The following is a 21,813-nucleotide window of genomic DNA, read 5'->3' as shown; positions in this document are numbered from 1 at the left end:
TTACGTAAGAACGTAACTTCGGAATTGGCATTGTTAAAGAGTATAATATAATTGTTCAAATTTTATTGTTAGTAACAATTGTTCTCTTGAACAGTGAAATTACATGTTCAAGACCTAGTATCCAATTCAATAGAGATATACACTATACACGAATGTAGCTGAGTGATTCACTCTGCGTATGACATTCTCTATTACGGCAGTGGCAACAGAAGCCCTTAAGTAGATACTCATCCCCGCTCGGATCCGGCTTAAATCTTATTGTTAGTTCGACGTGTAAGCACACGAACAGCTAGCCTGTTTCTCTTCCAACCTCTTTCAGCTTCGTTAAGTCACTGTTCGAGCACTGATTGAAAGACTGACCTCGTCGGCGTCGACCCTTTACGGCGTAGGCGCCGAAAACAAGGATACCAGACCAGGCAAGCGACGGTCTTTGCAACCGGTTAAACGATAATGAGGAGGGTGGAAGTACACGGGAACGGAGTGTAAGTGGCGTATAAATTACTAATGGCAATCCCGAGACCTCTCATTTGTCCAGAAATTTGAATAATCAGTAAGGGTGTTGTGGAATAACGAAGTCGAGTGATTCGATTATCGGATTATTTTCAGCTATCTCTACTGAAGCAACAATGGACAACTTTCTATCGCCTCTTGTTACATACTGCATATCTCCGACAAATAATTACAGAGACATTCTGTTTACAGTTCACGAATTAAATGTGCGTCATTACTTGCTGGCAATAGAAACACGAAGAAATTCGCAAGGACTTGGTAAGTTTTCCAATATACATGCAAAGTCACTGAAAGATTGCTCGTTGATGGTTCAGTGAAGACATAATTCTAGTGTCTGTGAACAACGATTATTAGATGGGAATAAAGAAAGGTAATTATTGGAATAGTCAAGAAAATAAATTCTTAATAGTGATCGTAGAGCGAGCACATTGTCGATGCTGAAGTATGTATAATTATGTATTTGGAGAACGTATGAGGACGTTGAAGTGACTATTGAAGTAGTGAAATGTAAATGGTAAGAGCCGGAAGAGTACTTGAAGAAGCTAAAGATGTAATTGTTTGAATTGTATGGTGTCCATTGAAACGACTGATGATCTAATGAAATGAAGATAATCAAGACACAAAGGAGAAAGATGCTCCTTGAGAGAATGAAAGTATGAATCACGGTTAATAACGCATGGGTGTAAATTACAGAGTGCTTAACATTATACAAGAACTTTCTATATAAAAATCGCTGCAAAATATAAAAATTCCACTATTTACTTTTTTCCATTGCTCTTACATTATATTTTTCTCGTCACTATTCACAGGATTCCCTTGGATTCGGGGGGGAAAATTCAGTTATAGAACAAGGTGAGTCATGAGCCTGTATTAAATGAATACAGCTGAATGGTAATTCCAGTTACTATATTTAAAATCCAGCAATGAAAGATTTCGGCACTGAGAGCATATGGCATCGCTGTAGAACGTGAAATTAATACGAGCTTGCGCGCGTCCCTCGAAATTTATGTGCCGCTCTATTTGCATACGTATATCGTGGTGATGTATACATACCATCCCTTGATGAAATAAAGTTACAAGAAAAAGCACGTGACGAGGGTGGGTGACCGACTAATGAGTAACGTAACGTGGGGGTGGGAAAGAAAAAACGACATGAGCAATGTATAAGACAATGTATGAAAAATAATCATATGTATAAAAACATGTATGAAATTATGTACCATATACGATTTAAATAAATATTAATTATCCTAAATTAAAGAATAGATTATATTAGTGACAAGTTCTAAATACTTTGCTTTAGCTTTAGATTCATTCTCCATTTCATTCTAATATTAATTAACTTGCTGAACTGGGAACAGGTTGACAAAACAATTTGCGAGCAAGGATCGTGGGATACAAACGACATAGAAAGAAATGCAGTGCGAGCGGAATGCGTTAGGAGATTTGCGTCCTCGCCGGTACACGTGATCTGCATAGAGCGTGAAAAACACGGCGTGATTTTCATTTACACTCTCGCAGGATATCGTGGAAACAAACGTACTCCTTGATAATGCGTTGACCCGTCGCGTTGGCTGATCGAGTTTTCATTGAACGTACGCGAATTAACGGAGCTAATTCAGCGGATTCGCTGACCGAATAAATTCATTTTGAAAGGAATTTTGTCGTGACGAAAAGCATGTATAAATGAATAATACAAATTGGAAATGAAATGGATTTAACGCATTTCGTTTCGACGAAGCATAAAAAGAATAATTAAAAATGTAACGAATAAAATTAGAATTATTAGAATGAATAATTATTATTGTGAATCATTGAATGCTCGCGTTTTCTGTCTCTCTGTAAGCATGTATTTGCAATTATCGCATTATTATTGCAATTTCTGATTAGCATTTAATTTGACCATCATGTTTGATTATTAGTTACCACTGATTATTATTCAAATATTAACTACATTTTTTATGAAGGACTATTTGCATGATGGAATTGCGAGTTTCCAGTTTCCATCGAATTCCAGGAAAACACATTACGGTTAAGTAAGCAGATGAAGTTAAATATTATTTACGTCAAGTAGGGGAAAACTGTTGATCTAAGTGGTTATGTTCAATCCTGCTTACATTGGAAATGCGTAACTACTAATTTCCGGAATCCGGTTTCGGATCTCGAGCTTTGAATTGCCTTAGCGGTATTCGCTAATCAACTAGTTTCCGGTTTATGTGTGGATACACCTGGAATTAGTTAATTACTCGTAGTTGATCTTGAACAACGATTGATTCGACTATTAACCAACCAATCAAATTATACAATACTTCGTTCTATCGTTGACACTGCGAGATGCACTATGCAGTGTCAACAACCGTAATAGTTTACTATACAATTTTAAGTACATAATATCGTGGAGGGTTCACGGTAATCAGTGACTCGAATTAGACGTATCTGTCTTCGCCTGTTTAATGATTCCATCACGTCCAGATCGAACGTGTCGCAGACCTTATATCGCAAACAATGCACAGACTCAAGGAATGGAAGCGTGCAGCACATGTGCGCATACGATTAGAACTCGTACAGCCGTTCCTCCGACGACAGATGCACCAAAGAAGAAACTAATTTGCACTCCGCCGAGGACGCGAACGACAGAGATGAAAACACTTATTCTCTTGTTTTTATGAGGATCCATGCATTTCACTAATAACGAATCTCGAATCCTCTACCGTGACCACCCATTTTTATTTTTTGCCCAATAATCGTGCCATCTTGTTTTTATTAAATTTTTAACCATGTATATACGAAGTTTGTTAATAGGAATAATTATAAGAAACAATAGATGAATCATTTTATTATATTAAAAAATGTTTCATACGAATTTCTTATTTGGTAGAATTTCTTGAATTTAGCAAATCATAATTCGTTCTTCAATGCTTCCTAATGAATCGAATCATTCAATTTTACGTTATTTCGCATGGCAATTCTATTCGCACTGCATACTTTTCGAATTAAATACATTTTTCATTGCCAGTTGTTATTAGGGGCATTAGACATAAATGCGACACGATTCATCATGAGAGTGATTCTAAGTATCGATAGGATGGCAGACAGTACGTGACAGTAGGGGTTAACTGAGTTACAGGGTCCACGTTTCTATCGATTTTCCCAGGCAGCGCAAGGGATGTTTTGTAATATGGCGGTATTGTCCGTTCGTGTACTACACGTGCTTTCAGGCACGACAAGCCTGATACAATTCTTGATTACCAATTTTCGATCGATTCAACAGCATTGTGTGTTGCATTATTATTGCAATTTCTGATTAGCATTTAATTTGACCATCATGTTTGATTATTAGTTACCACTGATTATTATTCAAATATTAACTACATTTTTTATGAAGGACTATTTGCATGATGGAATTGCGAGTTTCCAGTTTCCATCGAATTCCAGGAAAACACATTACGGTTAAGTAAGCAGATGAAGTTAAATATTATTTACGTCAAGTAGGGGAAAACTGTTGATCTAAGTGGTTATGTTCAATCCTGCTTACATTGGAAATGCGTAACTACTAATTTCCGGAATCCGGTTTCGGATCTCGAGCTTTGAATTGCCTTAGCGGTATTCGCTAATCAACTAGTTTCCGGTTTATGTGTGGATACACCTGGAATTAGTTAATTACTCGTAGTTGATCTTGAACAACGATTGATTCGACTATTAACCAACCAATCAAATTATACAATACTTCGTTCTATCGTTGACACTGCGAGATGCACTATGCAGTGTCAACAACCGTAATAGTTTACTATACAATTTTAAGTACATAATATCGTGGAGGGTTCACGGTAATCAGTGACTCGAATTAGACGTATCTGTCTTCGCCTGTTTAATGATTCCATCACGTCCAGATCGAACGTGTCGCAGACCTTATATCGCAAACAATGCACAGACTCAAGGAATGGAAGCGTGCAGCACATGTGCGCATACGATTAGAACTCGTACAGCCGTTCCTCCGACGACAGATGCACCAAAGAAGAAACTAATTTGCACTCCGCCGAGGACGCGAACGACAGAGATGAAAACACTTATTCTCTTGTTTTTATGAGGATCCATGCATTTCACTAATAACGAATCTCGAATCCTCTACCGTGACCACCCATTTTTATTTTTTGCCCAATAATCGTGCCATCTTGTTTTTATTAAATTTTTAACCATGTATATACGAAGTTTGTTAATAGGAATAATTATAAGAAACAATAGATGAATCATTTTATTATATTAAAAAATGTTTCATACGAATTTCTTATTTGGTAGAATTTCTTGAATTTAGCAAATCATAATTCGTTCTTCAATGCTTCCTAATGAATCGAATCATTCAATTTTACGTTATTTCGCATGGCAATTCTATTCGCACTGCATACTTTTCGAATTAAATACATTTTTCATTGCCAGTTGTTATTAGGGGCATTAGACATAAATGCGACACGATTCATCATGAGAGTGATTCTAAGTATCGATAGGATGGCAGACAGTACGTGACAGTAGGGGTTAACTGAGTTACAGGGTCCACGTTTCTATCGATTTTCCCAGGCAGCGCAAGGGATGTTTTGTAATATGGCGGTATTGTCCGTTCGTGTACTACACGTGCTTTCAGGCACGACAAGCCTGATACAATTCTTGATTACCAATTTTCGATCGATTCAACAGCATTGTGTGTCCACGCACTAATGTTAATGAGAATAATACTAAGCCGTCTCGTTCTATAGTATTTTACGTTTCTCGTTTCATCTTTATTCTCGTATAGATTCTTTATTTATATTATTCATAAGCAAAGAATTAAATATGTCAAAACACGTGAAAAACAAATCCTTTAGATTATAATCTTTTATTTTTGCATATCGATTCGTTGTACATGCGTTCGGTTAGTTTTATATATTTTATGCATTTTTAAAGATTTTTTACAAATTAGTAAACGTTCTCTATCAAATTTCCAAGATGAAAATGCGGGATTAGCTTTTGTACAGTACTCGAACGAGAAACAAGAGTATATGGAAACATTTCCTACACCATTCCGCCACACTAAGGAGCAGTAGGTACTATCCTGCATGGTTTATGCATCTCGCGAGCTACACCCGGAATGAGAGTATAACGTTACGGGAATGGCTCAATGTCGAGTAAGATATGAATCACGTCTGGCGAACGATTTAACGGTGCCGTATGTCAAAAGCGAACGCAACAATATTTGCGATCTAACTAACAGAAGTGGGTTTTGATTTCTCCTGATACGCGTCTCTCGTCTATCGGCCAATCTACGATCTTTTATCCGAACAAGCGTTATGATCGTCGATTATACGCGTCTTGCAATATATATATATGTACTCAATGTTTATGTAGCTACTTAAAATATTTAGTGTTTGAGTGCATCTACGTGACTGTTATTTGATATGTTACTTAACGTAAGTGCACTGTACCACGTTAAGAGAAAAAAAAATGTGATATGGAAAAGTAGAGAAGAGTGGAGCAACATTTTCTAGGAATTTCCGACGATTTTTTCCATACAACTACGGATATTTTGCTTTTGACACAACGTTATTGGAAATCTCAAATAAGTACTTTTCCAATAAACAAGGGTTATAAAAATTCCCAATAAAATAACCAATATTCAAGAATATAATGTTAGCATTGACTAAGAGGTTCGAATTACTAGCGAATTTTCATCGTCAGCAGTAGGAGGCAATCAGAAAGAGATCAGCTGGTAACAAAGTTTGCTTCCCCGCGTAATTACTATTCCTTTTGAATGGATCGGATGAATTCAATTGAAAAGGAATCTAACCACTGACGGCGTGGCGCTCGTCGAAAGCTCCGAGTTTCTTTAATCGGTCCTACGTGTCTCTATTTGTAACACACAGCTACCCTTCTTCAAGCTAGGTGCCCTTAGAGAAATTCAGGTCACAGTGCAGGGCAGTCCTCTATCTTGCTGTCCGCTATTTGCTCCGGACTGACCTGTCCCAGAAATATATAGTACTCCATCCATTAAATTGTCCGTGCTGCGACTACCACTGGCGATAGTTTGATGCTAGAACGACTAAGTGCCTCACGATACGCCCATTACGCCTTACTTTACCCGCGAGTGCAACAATTTTAAGTTCTACATTCTCTGGCATGATGGAGCTGAATACTTACGCGGAGAAAATAGTGAAAATTTGAAAGACTTAATATTATTGAGTTACACAATTTACAGATACCGATTAAATGAGATTAATCTTTTTAACTTAACGCAATGTCGTTGACATATAAGTTGAAGTAAATACATACACGACGCGAAGTATACAAATGAATGTAGGAATGTTACTTTTCTTTAGTATAATGAACCGAACCTCCTGCGTAGGAGAAATGGACGTATGTAGTTGAAACGTTAATGGACACTAATGACAAAGCGCAATGTTACCATCAATGATATATTACTGAACCATAAACGAGACCGATGATTCTACTCGTTGTAGATCATTTGTCTAGTTGCGACACACTATTTTTTCAATCAAACCAATAGAATTGTATAAAACATATTTAGAGTTATTTCCTTCTATTTATTTTCCATACCAGCTGAAATTTTGTTAGATTATTCATCTTTCCTGCATGAAAATGTTACGATGCAAAGAAAAACAGAGCGAGACAAGGTTACCAAACGATATGATTAAGTAGGTAAGTATTATGGTGATCAAAATCTTTGGCCTTCACTATAATAACAACGTTCTCGCGCAAAATATGAGCAGCTGAATGCTCAACCGTATGATTTCGCTACACGATGTGCATCATGCATGTCCTAGTAAAACATGTACAACTCATTCTACATAGACACAAATACTCGGATCACGAAATAATTACCCGGTTGCCGATAGTGTAACTCAAACGACCCGTTCGGAGAACTAATCGATAAATGACTTGACTCGCGTTCGAATCGTTCATCGATTATTTTGCAATTATTCAGTGATTCTCCTTAATAAGTACGTTGCTTTGGAAAACAAATATTGAAGAATTAATTTAACTCCGACATGATCGCTACATAAACGTACATTCCGATTGTCATAATAATATGTAATTTAGAAAGGAAAATTAAACGGATGCCAATAATGAGTTTCCTTCGTCTCTTCACTATCGAACAGAATGATATACAGGGTGGTCCACATAAAGAGATACAAACTGTTTTCTCTACTAACGATGTTTATCCGATTTTTTGCAAATCAGATAGTCAGCCTCGCTAACCCATTTAAATTTAGTACAAAAATCGGATAAATATCTCCAGTGGTTTCGCAGAAAACAGCTTGTAACACTTTACGCAGACCACCCTGTATATATAATTCAACGAAATCAAAAAACATTCAAGTAAATCGAAAAATATCGAAAATAATATATATATATATAATGATCGTATCTTGCAATTAGGAAACCATAAAAGAAAATATGAAAACAGAAAATATAAGAATTCCGGTCTATCCTTTTCCGAACTAATGAACGATCACACTTCGAATAGAACTCACAGACTCACCACATGAGATCTATGATGCTGATGATGCATTGTATGATGATTATGATGTCTCTTCTCCTTAGCGTGATGCTTATTATGATGCTTGTTGCCCCTGTGCGGCGGGTAAGTATGATAAAAGATGAGGTCGAAGCAAGGCTGGCGTCACCTGACCTCAGCCATCTCGCACTTCGACATTTCTATTTGCTGGTTGCTGGGATGATTCTGATGGCCTGGTACGGTCAGCTGGTTCGAACAATTGTGCAACTTTCTCGAGCCGTTGTTCGTCTGGTGTGCCGTGTTGTTCATCGGCTTCCCGTCGTTCTGCATTCCGGTATTTTCTAACGTCAGATCGTTTTGGTCCAAATCGACGGCGAACGTTATGCGGTGATGAGGTGGCATCACTTTCACGTTGCTGCCGATCGGCGTTACCGTTGTAGCTGGGTCCAGCTTCACAAGAGCTGCTTGCAACTCCAGAGCGTCCATGTTGCAGTCGAACAATCCAGCCTCGCGATCTTTAAAATCGATGAACGATGGGTAGGGAAAAAATGGTGGCTGGCGAACCGATCGATCTTTAAGTATAATCGCAGGGCCACTCAGTTCACTGACTTATCGCCCAGATATCGGTTGACGTTGACTAAGAACGCTACTTCTTTCATTTGAGGGAATCCACGTTTTCCCCCTTCTTAATCTTTATCTCGTCCCGGTTTCTACGAAACTGCGAGACTGTTCTCTTCTTTACGTAGATATCTCGAAGACAGCAACCGAATCACAGAATCGGAGCTCCACTTTCGAATTCTCGTTCGTCATACATCGAATCATCACACAAATATACCACGGCTTATAGTTCTCCGCAATGCGTCTGACTATTCTGTATTTCCTCGACCTAAACGTACCACTCTGGCAATATTGTCTTACATTAACTCACGATTTTTATATCACTTTTGATCTGCATTAAAAACCGTTTCCGGCCACCGATACTTATCTGTAAGAAACCGAACAGTGGTTTTACATGTTTTTCACATCAAAGCGAAAGAATCGATCCAAGCAGAGCAAAAATTTCGCTCGATACTTCGCTTTGCATCACGTGTCATCGATCGTCGACAATCTCACAACTTGTCCGAACATCTTCCCCTCCCGAACACTCTCGATCACAGGTTGCACGCGACTTGCACGCCTCAGGGCAAGTGGCATGACGGCCGAGATCCGCCTCGACTGTCGCGCGATTGCGATTCCGAGCAACGAGATCGCGTGAGACTGCATCGTAACGCCTTGTGGAACGATCATTTAGAAATTTTAACGACAAACACTGCGGTGTATTTCATTTGTCTAACGGCCGTTTCGAATCGAGCGCGCGGCACCGAAATGGACAAAGAAGATGCCCCGCTCGCATGGAATGAAAAGCCTATTAAGAATGCGAACCTTGGAGTTTAAGAATAATGAAACGCTACCGTCGTTAATATAATTATCGTCCTATTTGTTAATGAAAAGATTTTCTCCTTTTTGGTTTATTTCAAATGGATAACTGCGTTTGAAATGTCTTGACTGATCAATCAAGGGAGTCGTCCCAAACAAACGGCAGAGAAACTGAAAAGATGACTAGAAGCTTCGAAGCTGAATGGGATAATGCACTTTCTCTGTATGATTGATAATCTGAAACTGTTCTATGCTACGTGTCAACGAAAAAAATTTGATTAATCAAGCAAGCAACAGTACTTACTTTACACAGTGGCGAGTTGTCTCAAAATTCAATTTACTTCATTCATATAATCATTTTCTGAGTTGGTTTTATTTTTAGAAGATATACGTAGAGGAATGCGATTATTTGTAAAAGATGTATCAACAATATTTATAGTACAATGACGGAGGGATAAAAAGTGAAGAAAAAATTCGAAGACGGCATCGCATTACCGGTTTGGAACTGGAGAAGCCTAGCATGATTCATCTAGCCAGTGTGGTGAGGATGAAAGGTAGAAAAGCATGCAGAATAGTCTAGAAACGTCCTTTTGTCTTTAACGATCGTCTTTTCGTTAATATAGTAAAGATAGGTTGAAACATGAATCCCCTCTCCTAAACGTAGGCGGATCGAGTCTGCAACGCATTACGGAGATCGTGTACCGTTGAGAATAATCGGTATCCAAAGTACAAGTTCGTGAATCTACCAATCCCACACGTTTTATTAGTGTATTTAACCAAGTACAGATTTCCGATTTTGCATTGGTTAAAAGTACTTGAAATTATATATTGAAGAAGTATTCAGTTGAACATTCAAGTTTGTTACAGCTATACAGTCTCTATAAAATTTCCACGTCTCCTAAATATTAGTGTATTTTCTGATTGTGTTTTATAGCTATAATACCTGAGAACATAAAATTGATATAATTTCAAAACGGGCTTCTCACTTTCTTTCATATTTTGCAGATGAGTTTAAGAACAATTAAAAATGAGAAAAAGTACATTAAAAATTTTCCAAATTCAATGTTAAAATGAAGAAAAAATAATAATTAAACGACTTTCATGATCATTGAAAATTCTTTTCAGTCGCTCTATTCATTCTACCATTTTACACTTAAAATATATTTTTTAACGCGAGTAACAATATAGCTGCATGTTAAAATCACAAAATATACTAATATTTAAGACGTATAATTTTTTGCAGAGATTGTATAGCCATAATCTTAATGAACATTCATGGATCACAAATTTCAATGAAAATCATAATATAAATTTCAATGCACGCCACGAGGTGATAAGAACAGTATGAAAACAGATTTAGATAGGGAATCTTGTTTGATTCGAATTAATGTCGAAAAGCAATCGAAGTGTATAGCCGAGTGGAGTAAAGCGCGCAATGTTAAACGTCCCATTCGCTCGTTTTCCATAGGGATGTTTGACGTTTTCTTGGGGCGATCGCCAATTAAAAACGCCTATTCCACGGATTGCCTATTCGCAAACGAGCCGGTCACGGACAAATTTTATACCCCCTTTATGGAGCTTTATCTCGCTTTTATGTTCCGAACAGAAAAGACGGCGCTGGCATTCTTGAAAGGAATTCCAAGGGCATCGGTGTCTGGGCCTCGAAAGGATGGTCAACGCACCGCGATTTCCTTTGTGCGATTCAGACGCGTTTCTAAATCGTTTTTCATGAATCGTTCAGAGAGAGGAGCGAAAGAGTTTGCTTCTCGTCTCTCTGCGGGGACACGTAGGACGCCCACGAGGAATCCGCAACTATCAAGACATTGTAAGCGTCTGATGGAACACGTTATTCAAATGAAATTGATTTTCTTCACCTCTGGTGGGTAATGGGAAATCAAGATTGCTCGTATAAGTATTTTTTCGTAGGAGATTGATACCGAACCCCTATATATGTAGATGGTTTAAAACAATAAAAAATAACAGGCCTCTTTCGTTTGTTTTCTGTTTTATCAATTCAATTAATCTTACGATATCATTCATACACGTATAATCCATCGTACAGATAAATATGAGACTGGACTAATATCCAACAACAGTTTCACAGATTCTAAAAACACGTATGAGCCTGTCTCGTTTTTAATCGTGACTACCACAAAAACGAAAAGTTAAGCATTAATCATCGAGTTAACGCCCAGGGATCATAGATCACGCCTCTTCATTTTTAAACACGGTTAGCGACCGGGAAATAGAGAATCGCAGGATGTCCCGGATGACGAAGCCGAGTCGATCGTTAAAGGCGTACGAATCGAGTCGAGTGCCTCGAACAAAGGATCTTGAACTGGACAATGACGTGCCTCTCTCTTTCGATGACAATCTTTGGAGAGGAGAGAGCGAGAGGTAGGAGTAGCAAAGGGATCACGACGCAGTAGACGACTCTTTAACGGGCGTAATGACAAGTTCTTTCTCGGCTGTTGCATGACTGCCCGTGGCGAGGAGGTAATTAAAGGGCGTGGAAACTAGGTGGCTGTGCGTCTACCTCGGCTACCGGTATCATTTTTCTTCTTTCGGCACAGATACGATGAAAACTATGTACCAACTGCACCATGCGAACAAGATTAAATGCGGAAAAAAAGGAACTTGACACAATGGACCGATTTACATCAAATATGACCATTAATCTATTTGAAAATATGCACTTCAAAATAAAAGAAATTGCATCAGAATCGCATCGTTGTTGTTGAGATTTAAAGCTAGAGGCAGACAGACATACAGATCAAATTTATATCTCTCTTCTTTGCGTCGGAGTTAAAAAAGATACGCATGTAATATATCCGTAATGCTCAATCAGCTGGTAAGCGTAGTGAATTTTCATTTAATAGTGAGAAACCTAGGACAATAGACAAGAAGCTTTATATGTCGGAATTATAACGTTTATTATACTGAATAAATTAATAAAAAACACGTTCTTTGACATCCTTGTTATTCATAATATACTAAATACACACGTGTCTTTATTTCTATGCTATAAAGACGTTTTCTACCCTAAGGCTATTTAGGTATCTCCGTAAGATCTTGATGATCGTATGAGAACTAATTTCCACCCTCTGGACACACAAGCAGTAAAACTGAACCTACATATAAAGTCTCCGCATACCAACCTTCTAAGACCCCAATTTATTCCCTCAAACTAATCCGCAAACTTTGTCCCCAAACATTCTTCACATATCAATAAAACGAATTTGATTGAATTCGCAAATATCTATCTTTAATAATCACTCATATAATTATAAAAATAGCTGTATAATACTCCAATAGAATTCTCTAATCTTTAAAAATTACTTCTGCTTGTTACAATTTGAGATTGAAGATGCTTAATGTGCTGTAAACTACCGAATGACAATTGATTCACTGATAATTATAAGTTTATCATTGTTTATCAGCATTGACCCTGTGATTCGTAAAGCGATGGGCGTTAGAATGTTTTTCTACTGTTTCTACGAGGCTGACCATCGAAACAGCGGCGACCGAAAACGTAAAGATAACGTCGTACGCGATTCGGAGACGTTGATAAGGGATAGGCTGTGGGAACGACAGCCCGGGCGTAGATTAGGCTTTCGAGTAGGTCGAGAGAAAGAAATTGCACTATGAGGATAAGAAACGACACGAGAAAGTACAATTGGGGATAACGAATGATGACAGTCTTTGGTTTATTTCCTATGTTCTTGATACCGTTGTTCAGTAATCGCGTCATTCGTTACAAATACAGTAGTTCTTTGAATTCAGGAGATTCCAGACGGTATTAAATATAATTCGTTGATTGCGATAATACGAAAATACTTTGCTATAAGAAAGTACTTAGAGCAATTTAACATGGAAAATACGTGGGATGTAAAAAGATGAAAATTGACATAATTTATGACACGTCACTGTACTTATCAAATTCCATTATATTAAATCGTACAGCCTATCACATATGTACATTATCAGTCGTCAAAGTAGTTACTTATAAGAGTTATCAAACACAACTTACAAAAAGGCAATGAGTATGATATTACGGCGAGTACGTTTTCTGTGAGGAACAATAAATTCTCATAAAAACTTTTCCTTCGAGTTACGATCTAGACAAGCGAGCCGCCAGTTCCACTCGGGGCCATTAAAACAAATGCGCAGAGCCTATAACTATTCTCAGAGTATCAACGGAATAATTTCGAGCGTCGTATTCCCGAGCCCTCTTAAAGACCCGTTCGATCCGAACAAATTGAACAGCGTTCGCGGTCCAACGCTTCCGCGTGCGCGTACCGATAAAGTTATCCTGGAGCTCGGCGAATTATCGGAAATACGATGTCGTCGCCACCGTAAGTGCGTGTAAACGCGTGCGCGATTGTAAATCGCGGCCGACGTAACCATGCATTTTACTTACTCGCTACAACCGCGACAACACACGAAATGTACATCCCCGCAGGGATTTACGCTAAACACTTAGAGTCATATATTCTTTAGAAAGAAGATGACCCTAAGGAGAAAGTTGCCGGGGGAAGAATTAAGGAGAAAATGAAACGATATATTAAAAGTAACTGAAGGGATAATACCACTGTAATCGGTCGTGAAACTCGACTTTTTTCGCTTAAACTGGCTTTTATAGTCTTAAAAATAATATGCAAGTACTTTAGAATTTTTCAAAATCGTGAGCACTCTGGACCCGTCGTTTTTAATCGGATTAACTTAGGTGATAAGTTTTACTGCTTTATTATAATATAATCTACTGCACTACAGAGGATTTATTCGATATTTGCAGTACATAGAATTTATCCGATTACCTCGCATGACAATTTATTATTTAGCAATTTACTGTTTCTCACGCAAAATTTGTAGTCGAACAAGTTTTCTTCAAATGCTCAGGATTTTAAAAGAGAGAGGAGAATGGATACGTACTGCAGTAGCTAAAATGATTTAGAAAATAATATAGTAGAACCTCATTTATGCGAACCTTGTCTATCTGAATCGATTCTAGGCCAGCATCGGTTATCTGGACATAGCGTGGTGGGAAAAGAATACATCTACTATCGAACGCTGATCTCGTGTATGTGAACTTAAGAGAATAGACTCTGATACCAGCGCGATAAAGCAGAATATCAATGTTACTCAGTAAATTGGCCAAAAATATGGTTTATGTCATTCTATTCTACAAAAAGACTTGAAATTTGAAGAATTCGAGTGTTACCCGTTAATCAAGATGGCAGAATAGATCTAATATAATATTTATTTAATCCAGATAGACTTTTTTGGAGAGTCACAATAAATAGAAAAATAAAAGCTGGGAAATGTAGAGAAGTGGAAGTGAATAAAAAATGAAGGGTAGGTTGAAACGCGTAAGAAATGATAGCGATAAAAAGAGAAGAAAGCGAGAGAACGACTTAGGGCGTCACAATTTCGTCCACGGCACAAAGATGAACGTGTTCTTTACGGAGACGAATCGCGGCACGGATAGAGGGAAACGATGAAAAATTACTGGACGGCGAGAACGAACATAGGAGAAAATTGTAGCATTCGCGGCACGTGAGAGGATTGCACGCAGTGTAAATGCCCATAGCTTCGTGTGAGGGTACGTGTAAGTACATGGGGTGAGTCACCGTAGGTGGGAAATAGCTGTGTCTCATTTAAGGGTATGTATTAAGAGTGCGAGGACACAGGCCAGGCAATGTATGTAAATGGCTGCACGGAATGTTTACGAGACACGAATATTCCATTAGTTTTTTTCTCTCAAGAAAAACGCACAACTTTTTTTATAATATCATCATGCTTTATGATATACTAATTAATGTTTCGATTTTTTACACTGATTATACTTTATAATACGACGTATTAAATACTACTGGATTAAGTCAGAGTAAAATAAATCTGAATGACTGTTTCCCGTCTTCAAGTAGTAAAAACTTATTTAAGTTTTTCATATTCCTCATAACTCACTTCGTATATACTTCGGGTTATAAAGCACACAGTACTTTCATCAAACATGGCCGTCGTCCTATAAAAAAATATTAAGCTCGCATAACAGAAATTGCAATGTAAAAGTTGAAAACGTCTTCTGAAAGATATTCAACGTAGTTCGCGAGTTTTCTACGTTACATTCTACTTTCTCGCCTTTAGCCAGTAGGCAAGCTCGTTTGGAAAAAGCGAGATTCGAGACGTTAGAGAAGTCGAAGTTTTTCACACAGACGGAAAATTCAAAGGGAAAAGATCGGATGCTTCATAAAAAAATTTCTCCTTCCCACGTTTTCATAATTTAGATAGATATTGCTATTCTTTTTTTGGATCTTCAAAGGGAGCACTGTCATTAACACGAGAGAAAATCTACCTCTCGGATTGTTATCACGGAACTGGAGATTCTTTTTAACAGATTATTCTTGGTCGGTTAATAGTGGACCTTACGTTTCACAATTGATGAATTCATTAACTTTAATAACACTTGACAAAAACAATAAACTATGAAATTCACAATTTAATGATTAATTAAGTACACTATTATATTATAATTCAAAGTAGCAGTTACACAAGATGTTTGCAATACATTCGAGATCACCATCAGGTGTCCCCCTCAAAACCTTGTAACCACTGTATTTAAAGTTTTCTTGTTAGAAGTTATCCAGCAAAGTTTTTTTAAGTGACACATTAAAATGAGACACCTTGTATAATGTGATATTTTATTAAAAACAATTGAAATTTATGAAGCAAAAAATAAAGATATTAATTGTAAGATTGTTTTTGCTTTTCACTTGCTAAAAAGAGATTACTCGAGTATTATGAACTCATCAATTATAAACATTGTAGAGATTGCTTACGATGTATTGAGAATATAATTAACGCAGTTGGTTTGTATAATTGGTAATAGCTTTGATTTTATAATACAAGTTGCTACGACATTAGTTTCCTATCAGATTCCTTATCAAATTCGCATAAAGCAACATTTTACGCTTTCACCTTATCCCTATTCGTTAACATATGTCCACGAAAGATCAGATAATCAACCGAAGCCGCGCTGCTATACGCAAATACAAATTGTCTGACCCGTGAACTTCTTGATTCCTTATCAGGTTCAGCGGCAACCATTTCGAACGCGATCACCCGCGTATAAATCTCGAGAATTGCATTCGCGTATACACGCGTATACACCGTGGCCGAAACCGTAAAAAAGAAAACTCAATCTACTTCGGCTTCGCACATACCACCAGGTAGGAAACTGTTCGCCACCCCTCTTCACAAAAAACGTTTTATCGCGCGGAAAGAGGCGTTATCGCGTGCACTTTATCACGGACACGCGTCAACGGTGAATAGAGATTGTCTGGTAGCGTTCACCGCTGTGTACTCCGGTATCGAACAACAGGTTGACCTGATCCACATTGCGCAACCTGTGGAGTTTGATGGAAAAGAATCGAAGACCATTAACGAAAAATGGGATACAGAAAATTGTAAATAACATCTTTGAGACCAGTGGTTATTAGAGTGAAAATCTTTGTCCTCTCGTTCATCTTCGTTCTTTATCTAATGTACAGGGTGAGTTAGTAAGAAATTTCATTTAAAATTACTCGTTTAGTTATTGATTCCGTTATAAACTCTGACAGGAACATATTTTAATTTGTCAGAACAGAACACATTTGTTTAATGATCTCCATCATAAATGAAATCGCGCACAGCATGTTTTGATAAAATCATTAAGTAACGAGTCATTGTATATGACATTTCTTATTAACTCACCCTACATATTAATCGCACCGAACTATGGAATCGGCAATAATCGCCTGTTGCACCCGATTCTCGAGTCTCTCACGAACGATCGGGCGATCGAGATCAGACCTTGCATAAATTCATCTAGCAGCTCGAGATTTGCTCGAGCATGGCCAATAAACACGCCCGGTTAATGATTTATCGCGGTCTTGCGGCTGACGCACGTACTTACGTGCCTACATGAATATGTCCACTCTCTATCTGCGCATTCAGATCGTACTTTTATCCACGCGTTTCGCCTCGCGAACCGGCCAACGAGAAGGAGAGAACGCGTACGCTTTCTTTCGCGAGGGAGAACTTTGTGAGTCATACGTACGTATGCGCGCGAATGTACCAGGAACCAGGACTCACACAGCTGGTTCTCATGCCGATCGAAGGATAGAAATAGAAAGGATTAACTTTTATGTATTCTATAAATTTTTATAGTTTCAAGCGTTGAACACAATTAATAGACTACTAATTTTATGCATTATTAACCGAACGTCTAACAAACAGAAAATACGCAAAGATGTACAGAACATTAAAAGTAGAACACAGGGGAATTCCTAGGAATTTGTGTTTTAATTCTTCTTCGTATTTCGCATAGAAATTAATAAGCGGTATTATATTGATACGAAATTGTGATAAAAAAAACCTTGAATCCAAAAGCTTGAGAATTTTTTAGGGCAAAACTTAGCACCGTTGGGAACAGAATTCATGAGAGCGTAAAATGTTTGTCCTTCCGTAAGATTCGAGTCGTCAAGTAATTTTCGAGGATAATGGAACCTCCGCAGGTTGGAAGTAATTACGATTAATCATTCTCGCGGTGCCCGTTGCGGGGTAATTAATATTAGCCGCTAGAAAGCTCGAGGCGGCTGCTGGAAACGAATGCGACTAGACGATGATGATGATTACGATGAACAGTATACCACCCCGTGATTCTTCCTGGTTCAGAGACCATCTTTTTGTTTCCTAATTGATAATATCGACCCATGAGTAGGTATTCCGAGCAAACTAGTCGACTATAGAAGGAAAGAACAATTTTTAAAAATTGTTGCCAAAAACAAAAATCATGAATAAGTGAAGTTTCACAATAAAGAAGTCAGATTCACAAAATTTCATTGCGTACACACTTTAAATAAACGAAAAACGACACGTATATCGTAAAGAACGAAGTACATATAATATCTTGCGAGAAACGAGGTAACCGGGTGGTTATGAATAATCGAACGTGTACTGTTACGAGTTCGGCTTTTAAAGCGACGAGATCTCTCTTACAGCCTGCCTTAATAATTCAAGTCGCACAGTTTGGTAAAGCCTCGATTCCAAGTTTCCAGAAGGTTCTCAAACGTTTACTGCGCAACCAAAATTTTTAGTTACGATAAGCAGATAATTTGCGTTCGATGGGAAAATACCGGGTACAGAGACGGTATCAAGGTTTACCAACATATTGTACGAGGAGAAGACCGAAGGAGGTCAAGAGATCATTAGAATTTCATAAAAGAAGATCAGTAGGTGAAGAGATCGAGGATGCTTGAATTTTACTCGTCCCTTCGCAATTTCTCCTTTAAGTTTCCTTTTAAGCAGTATTTCAATTTTTTATATTCACCATTCAATGCTATTGAACATTGAAGCGAAAAATGCGCATATTTGTTTTATTAATTTTAAATTCTACGTACGTCGTCAAAACATTTGTTATAAAATTTTAAGCTTCGAAACGTATTTCTCGAATCTTACGTATGTTTGACAGGAGAAACATGTATCACGCGATACAAGGAATGACGAAAGTGAAAATGATAAATAAAAAGATGCTATTATATTTTCAACGACGAGTAAGGCGTGCATACGCTGTTATCGAAACAAGTTTAAAAGAAAGGAATACACTGATTTCCCATTATCCGGTGTCATGGGTCATTAAATCAAACGACGTTTCTACCGGAAATCATCTCGTGGCCCATTAATCCGTTCGCTTTTGCAAAAATCTCTTTAATTCTTCGAAGATTTTATCAACCTAGTGATGCTAAATATTCTAAACAGATTAACATTAATATATGAGGAACCGGAAAAAAAAAGAATCTCGCAATAACAGCGAAGCGACAGCGTTGCACGATGTGTATGAGAATCAATAAATTAGATAGAAAGTGAATAAGTTTATTACTGTAGCGATAACACACTTTTCTAGACACGAAATTGTGTATCGCAAAGGATTTGCAAAAGAGTAAATATAATCAACGTGTTTTGGACGCAGAATCAATGAACCGTAACACAATATCAGGTACTTTACGTAGCGCTGTACACGCTACGTATTGAATTTAGGGCGCAAGGCCAGTAGGTTTCACACATCGTATTGTAGTTAAAAACTGCGCAAAACGTTTATTAAGTTTTCATTTTATTCAAATCACATTTTATCCGAACAGATATTTTATTTATGGAGAAACAGAGATTTTCCAATGGGTTAGAAACATCACTCTCATCTTTAATTTCAGACAGACGATCAATTCTTCTAGCTGAGAGAAGCTTTTCCAACACACGACATTTCGAACAATCCCACACCTCACCCACACGAACTCCCCTCGAAACCGCATAAAACTAGTTCCCAGAATCCACTTCTACCTAATTCTGCACGAATCCATCCTGAACAACCTAATCTCATACCTATTCCACGACACAACGTTCCCTCACAAGCACAACGTGGCTTGAAAGATGTAATTTAGTCGTAATGCACCGTACTTATTGTCTAGCCTACCACATTCCCATCATCTCTTGCGATCAATCGAACGAAACGGTCACCTTTCATATACCTAGAAGAATCAAACCCAATTTCCATCAGTCCCAGATCACAGCGCAGAAGTATCCAGAATCTCTGGAAGCATCTGCCATTATACTTGGCACAGACCTAGAAACATTTACTTTAAAAGCAGCATTCTTACAGAAGTTATGAAACGCCTTATGCCTGTTTAGAAACGACGCTCAACGTTTCGCTCTCGCATATACATATCAAATTAAAATTCGTGCTAAAACAAACAGCAATTGATGTGATTCCCTCTCGCCTAAAAACGAAACCTGAAATGTTCCGGATACTGTCTATGGACGAAATGTTTGCAGGTCTGCGCTAGAGAACTATAGGCTAGACATTTCAGCAGTAGCGACACCGTGAACGCGGTCACGGCGCGGCGGCGTCGCCAACGGACGACATCGCGAGGGAGACGCCTGGAGAACGGTAGCAATGACTTCAAACTTCTGAGTTTGTTACAATACTCAGCGGGCGAATATTTTGAAAGATCGACGACATTTAACAATTATGATGATTTTTATTTGCCTAACGATCTCTATTATATTTGAAACCTCATAAAGTTTCAATTCTATTAAAACTAGCGGAACAATAATCTTTATTAAAGAGGATAAGTAAGAAACGAGTCGTATTCGAATTTTTCTAATGGCAGTTTCAATATAATTCCAAGTGAACTGATCACTTAACTAATGGTAGAGGGATCATCGACACGCAGAGAGAGCACGCGAGTTTTCACACGCGAGAGGAGGTCACGGTATGCATACCTACGTGAAAACGGGTGGAGAACCATTCTAGCCGAGAGGCATATGTAAAAAGAGAGGCGACGCGGAATAATGAGACAAGAAGCGACAATGGAGAATACGCGAACGAACGAGGTATGACATAGACGCGAGAAGACGAGAGCAGCCTGCAGCCGAAACGAGGCAAACAGAAGCGACTGGAAAATTCTCCTAGATTTTTGGCTATTATGTGTTGTATTGGTTTCGATAAGATTAGGACTTTCCATCGATGGAATTCGCCAAACAGAATGAAACACGCTCTAATCGGGTAGCAGATTCGATCGATCGACCGTAACGCGATCCTTTTATTATCCCGGAATCAATGGTGCGTGAGAACGGAGAAAGTGCGCAGCTAATGAGATCGAGATATCTCACGTGATCCTTTCGTTATATTCTCCGACCGATCGGATACGCTTGGATCGGTATCCTGATGCAAAAAACCACAATCCACTATTCACGCCTTTATCTTTTCCTCCTCAATATTCTCACTTTTGTGCTTCCGTTTTCCTTATTCCCGCCTGTTTCACTGTTTCGAGTTCATTTCCCGTCGAGATTCAATCACGTTACCAGATCGATGATGCGGAGACACCAGAGGAGCAAGAATAATGAAGGTTAATGCGAGGGTGTCGGGAGTACCGCATCGAGAATCTGGCACCACGCAGAGTATTATATCACACGGATTACGCTAGATCGACGATCGACAACGATTAACGAGTAGCAAAATCACGTAAATCACGTCGGCGAACTAAATTTACCGCAGAACGTAGCCGAAACGTACCGTGCAAGCTTACGTCGCGAACAGAGCACACGAGCTTTCGCGCTGGACCACCCGGAGCCCACGGTTCCTCTGATTCTCTTCGCCGTCCTGTCCCTCGTACTGTGTATACGCCGATAAACCACCCACCACCACCTGCCCTGATCACCCTCCCGTCCCCGCCGGCTCGCCTCTTCAACCCTTCAAGCTGGTGGTAGTAACATGCGGGGAGTTGCTGGGGTGGGATCAATATGAGGTTGAGCGAACGCGGGAAATTCGCGCGCAGGTCCTTCTCCAC

The 21,813-nt window shown here is 38.5% G+C and overlaps 2 protein-coding genes across 6 annotated transcripts in view; both read right to left on the bottom strand.

Moving 5' to 3' along the window:
* Positions 1 to 21,813, bottom strand: part of LOC108625007 (putative serine/threonine-protein kinase dyrk2) — a 178,860-nt gene that overhangs the window by 92,318 nt on the left and 64,729 nt on the right. The window lies entirely within an intron of this gene.
* LOC108625049 (uncharacterized) lies at positions 8,067 to 21,618 on the bottom strand. 3 transcript variants are annotated; one of them, XM_026813529.1, is made up of 2 exons: positions 21,540 to 21,618; positions 8,067 to 8,999 (listed from the first exon to the last, which is right to left on the bottom strand). In XM_026813529.1, the coding sequence occupies exon 2, from the start codon at positions 8,498 to 8,500 to the stop codon at positions 8,180 to 8,182; it is 321 nt and encodes a 106-aa protein (XP_026669330.1). In that variant the 5' UTR covers positions 8,501 to 8,999; positions 21,540 to 21,618; the 3' UTR covers positions 8,067 to 8,179. The 3 variants fall into 3 exon arrangements, with proteins under 3 accessions (XP_026669330.1, XP_026669325.1, XP_026669326.1); XM_026813524.1 differs by having other exon boundaries at positions 21,251 to 21,596; XM_026813525.1 differs by having other exon boundaries at positions 21,329 to 21,596.

This window comes from Ceratina calcarata, unplaced genomic scaffold (assembly GCF_001652005.2).
Source record: "Ceratina calcarata isolate Rehan_Ccalc_2016 unplaced genomic scaffold, ASM165200v1 scaffold119, whole genome shotgun sequence".
Classification (NCBI taxonomy): Eukaryota; Metazoa; Arthropoda; class Insecta; order Hymenoptera; family Apidae; genus Ceratina; species Ceratina calcarata.
The sequence above is the reverse complement of the archived record's forward strand: the minus strand, read 5'-3'. Positions and strand labels throughout refer to the sequence as shown.

Excerpts from the sequence above, each read along its gene's own strand:
- LOC108625049 (XM_026813529.1), bottom strand. The coding sequence starts at position 8,500 with ATGGACGCTCTGGAGTTGCAAGCAGCTCTTGTGAAGCTGGACCCAGCT.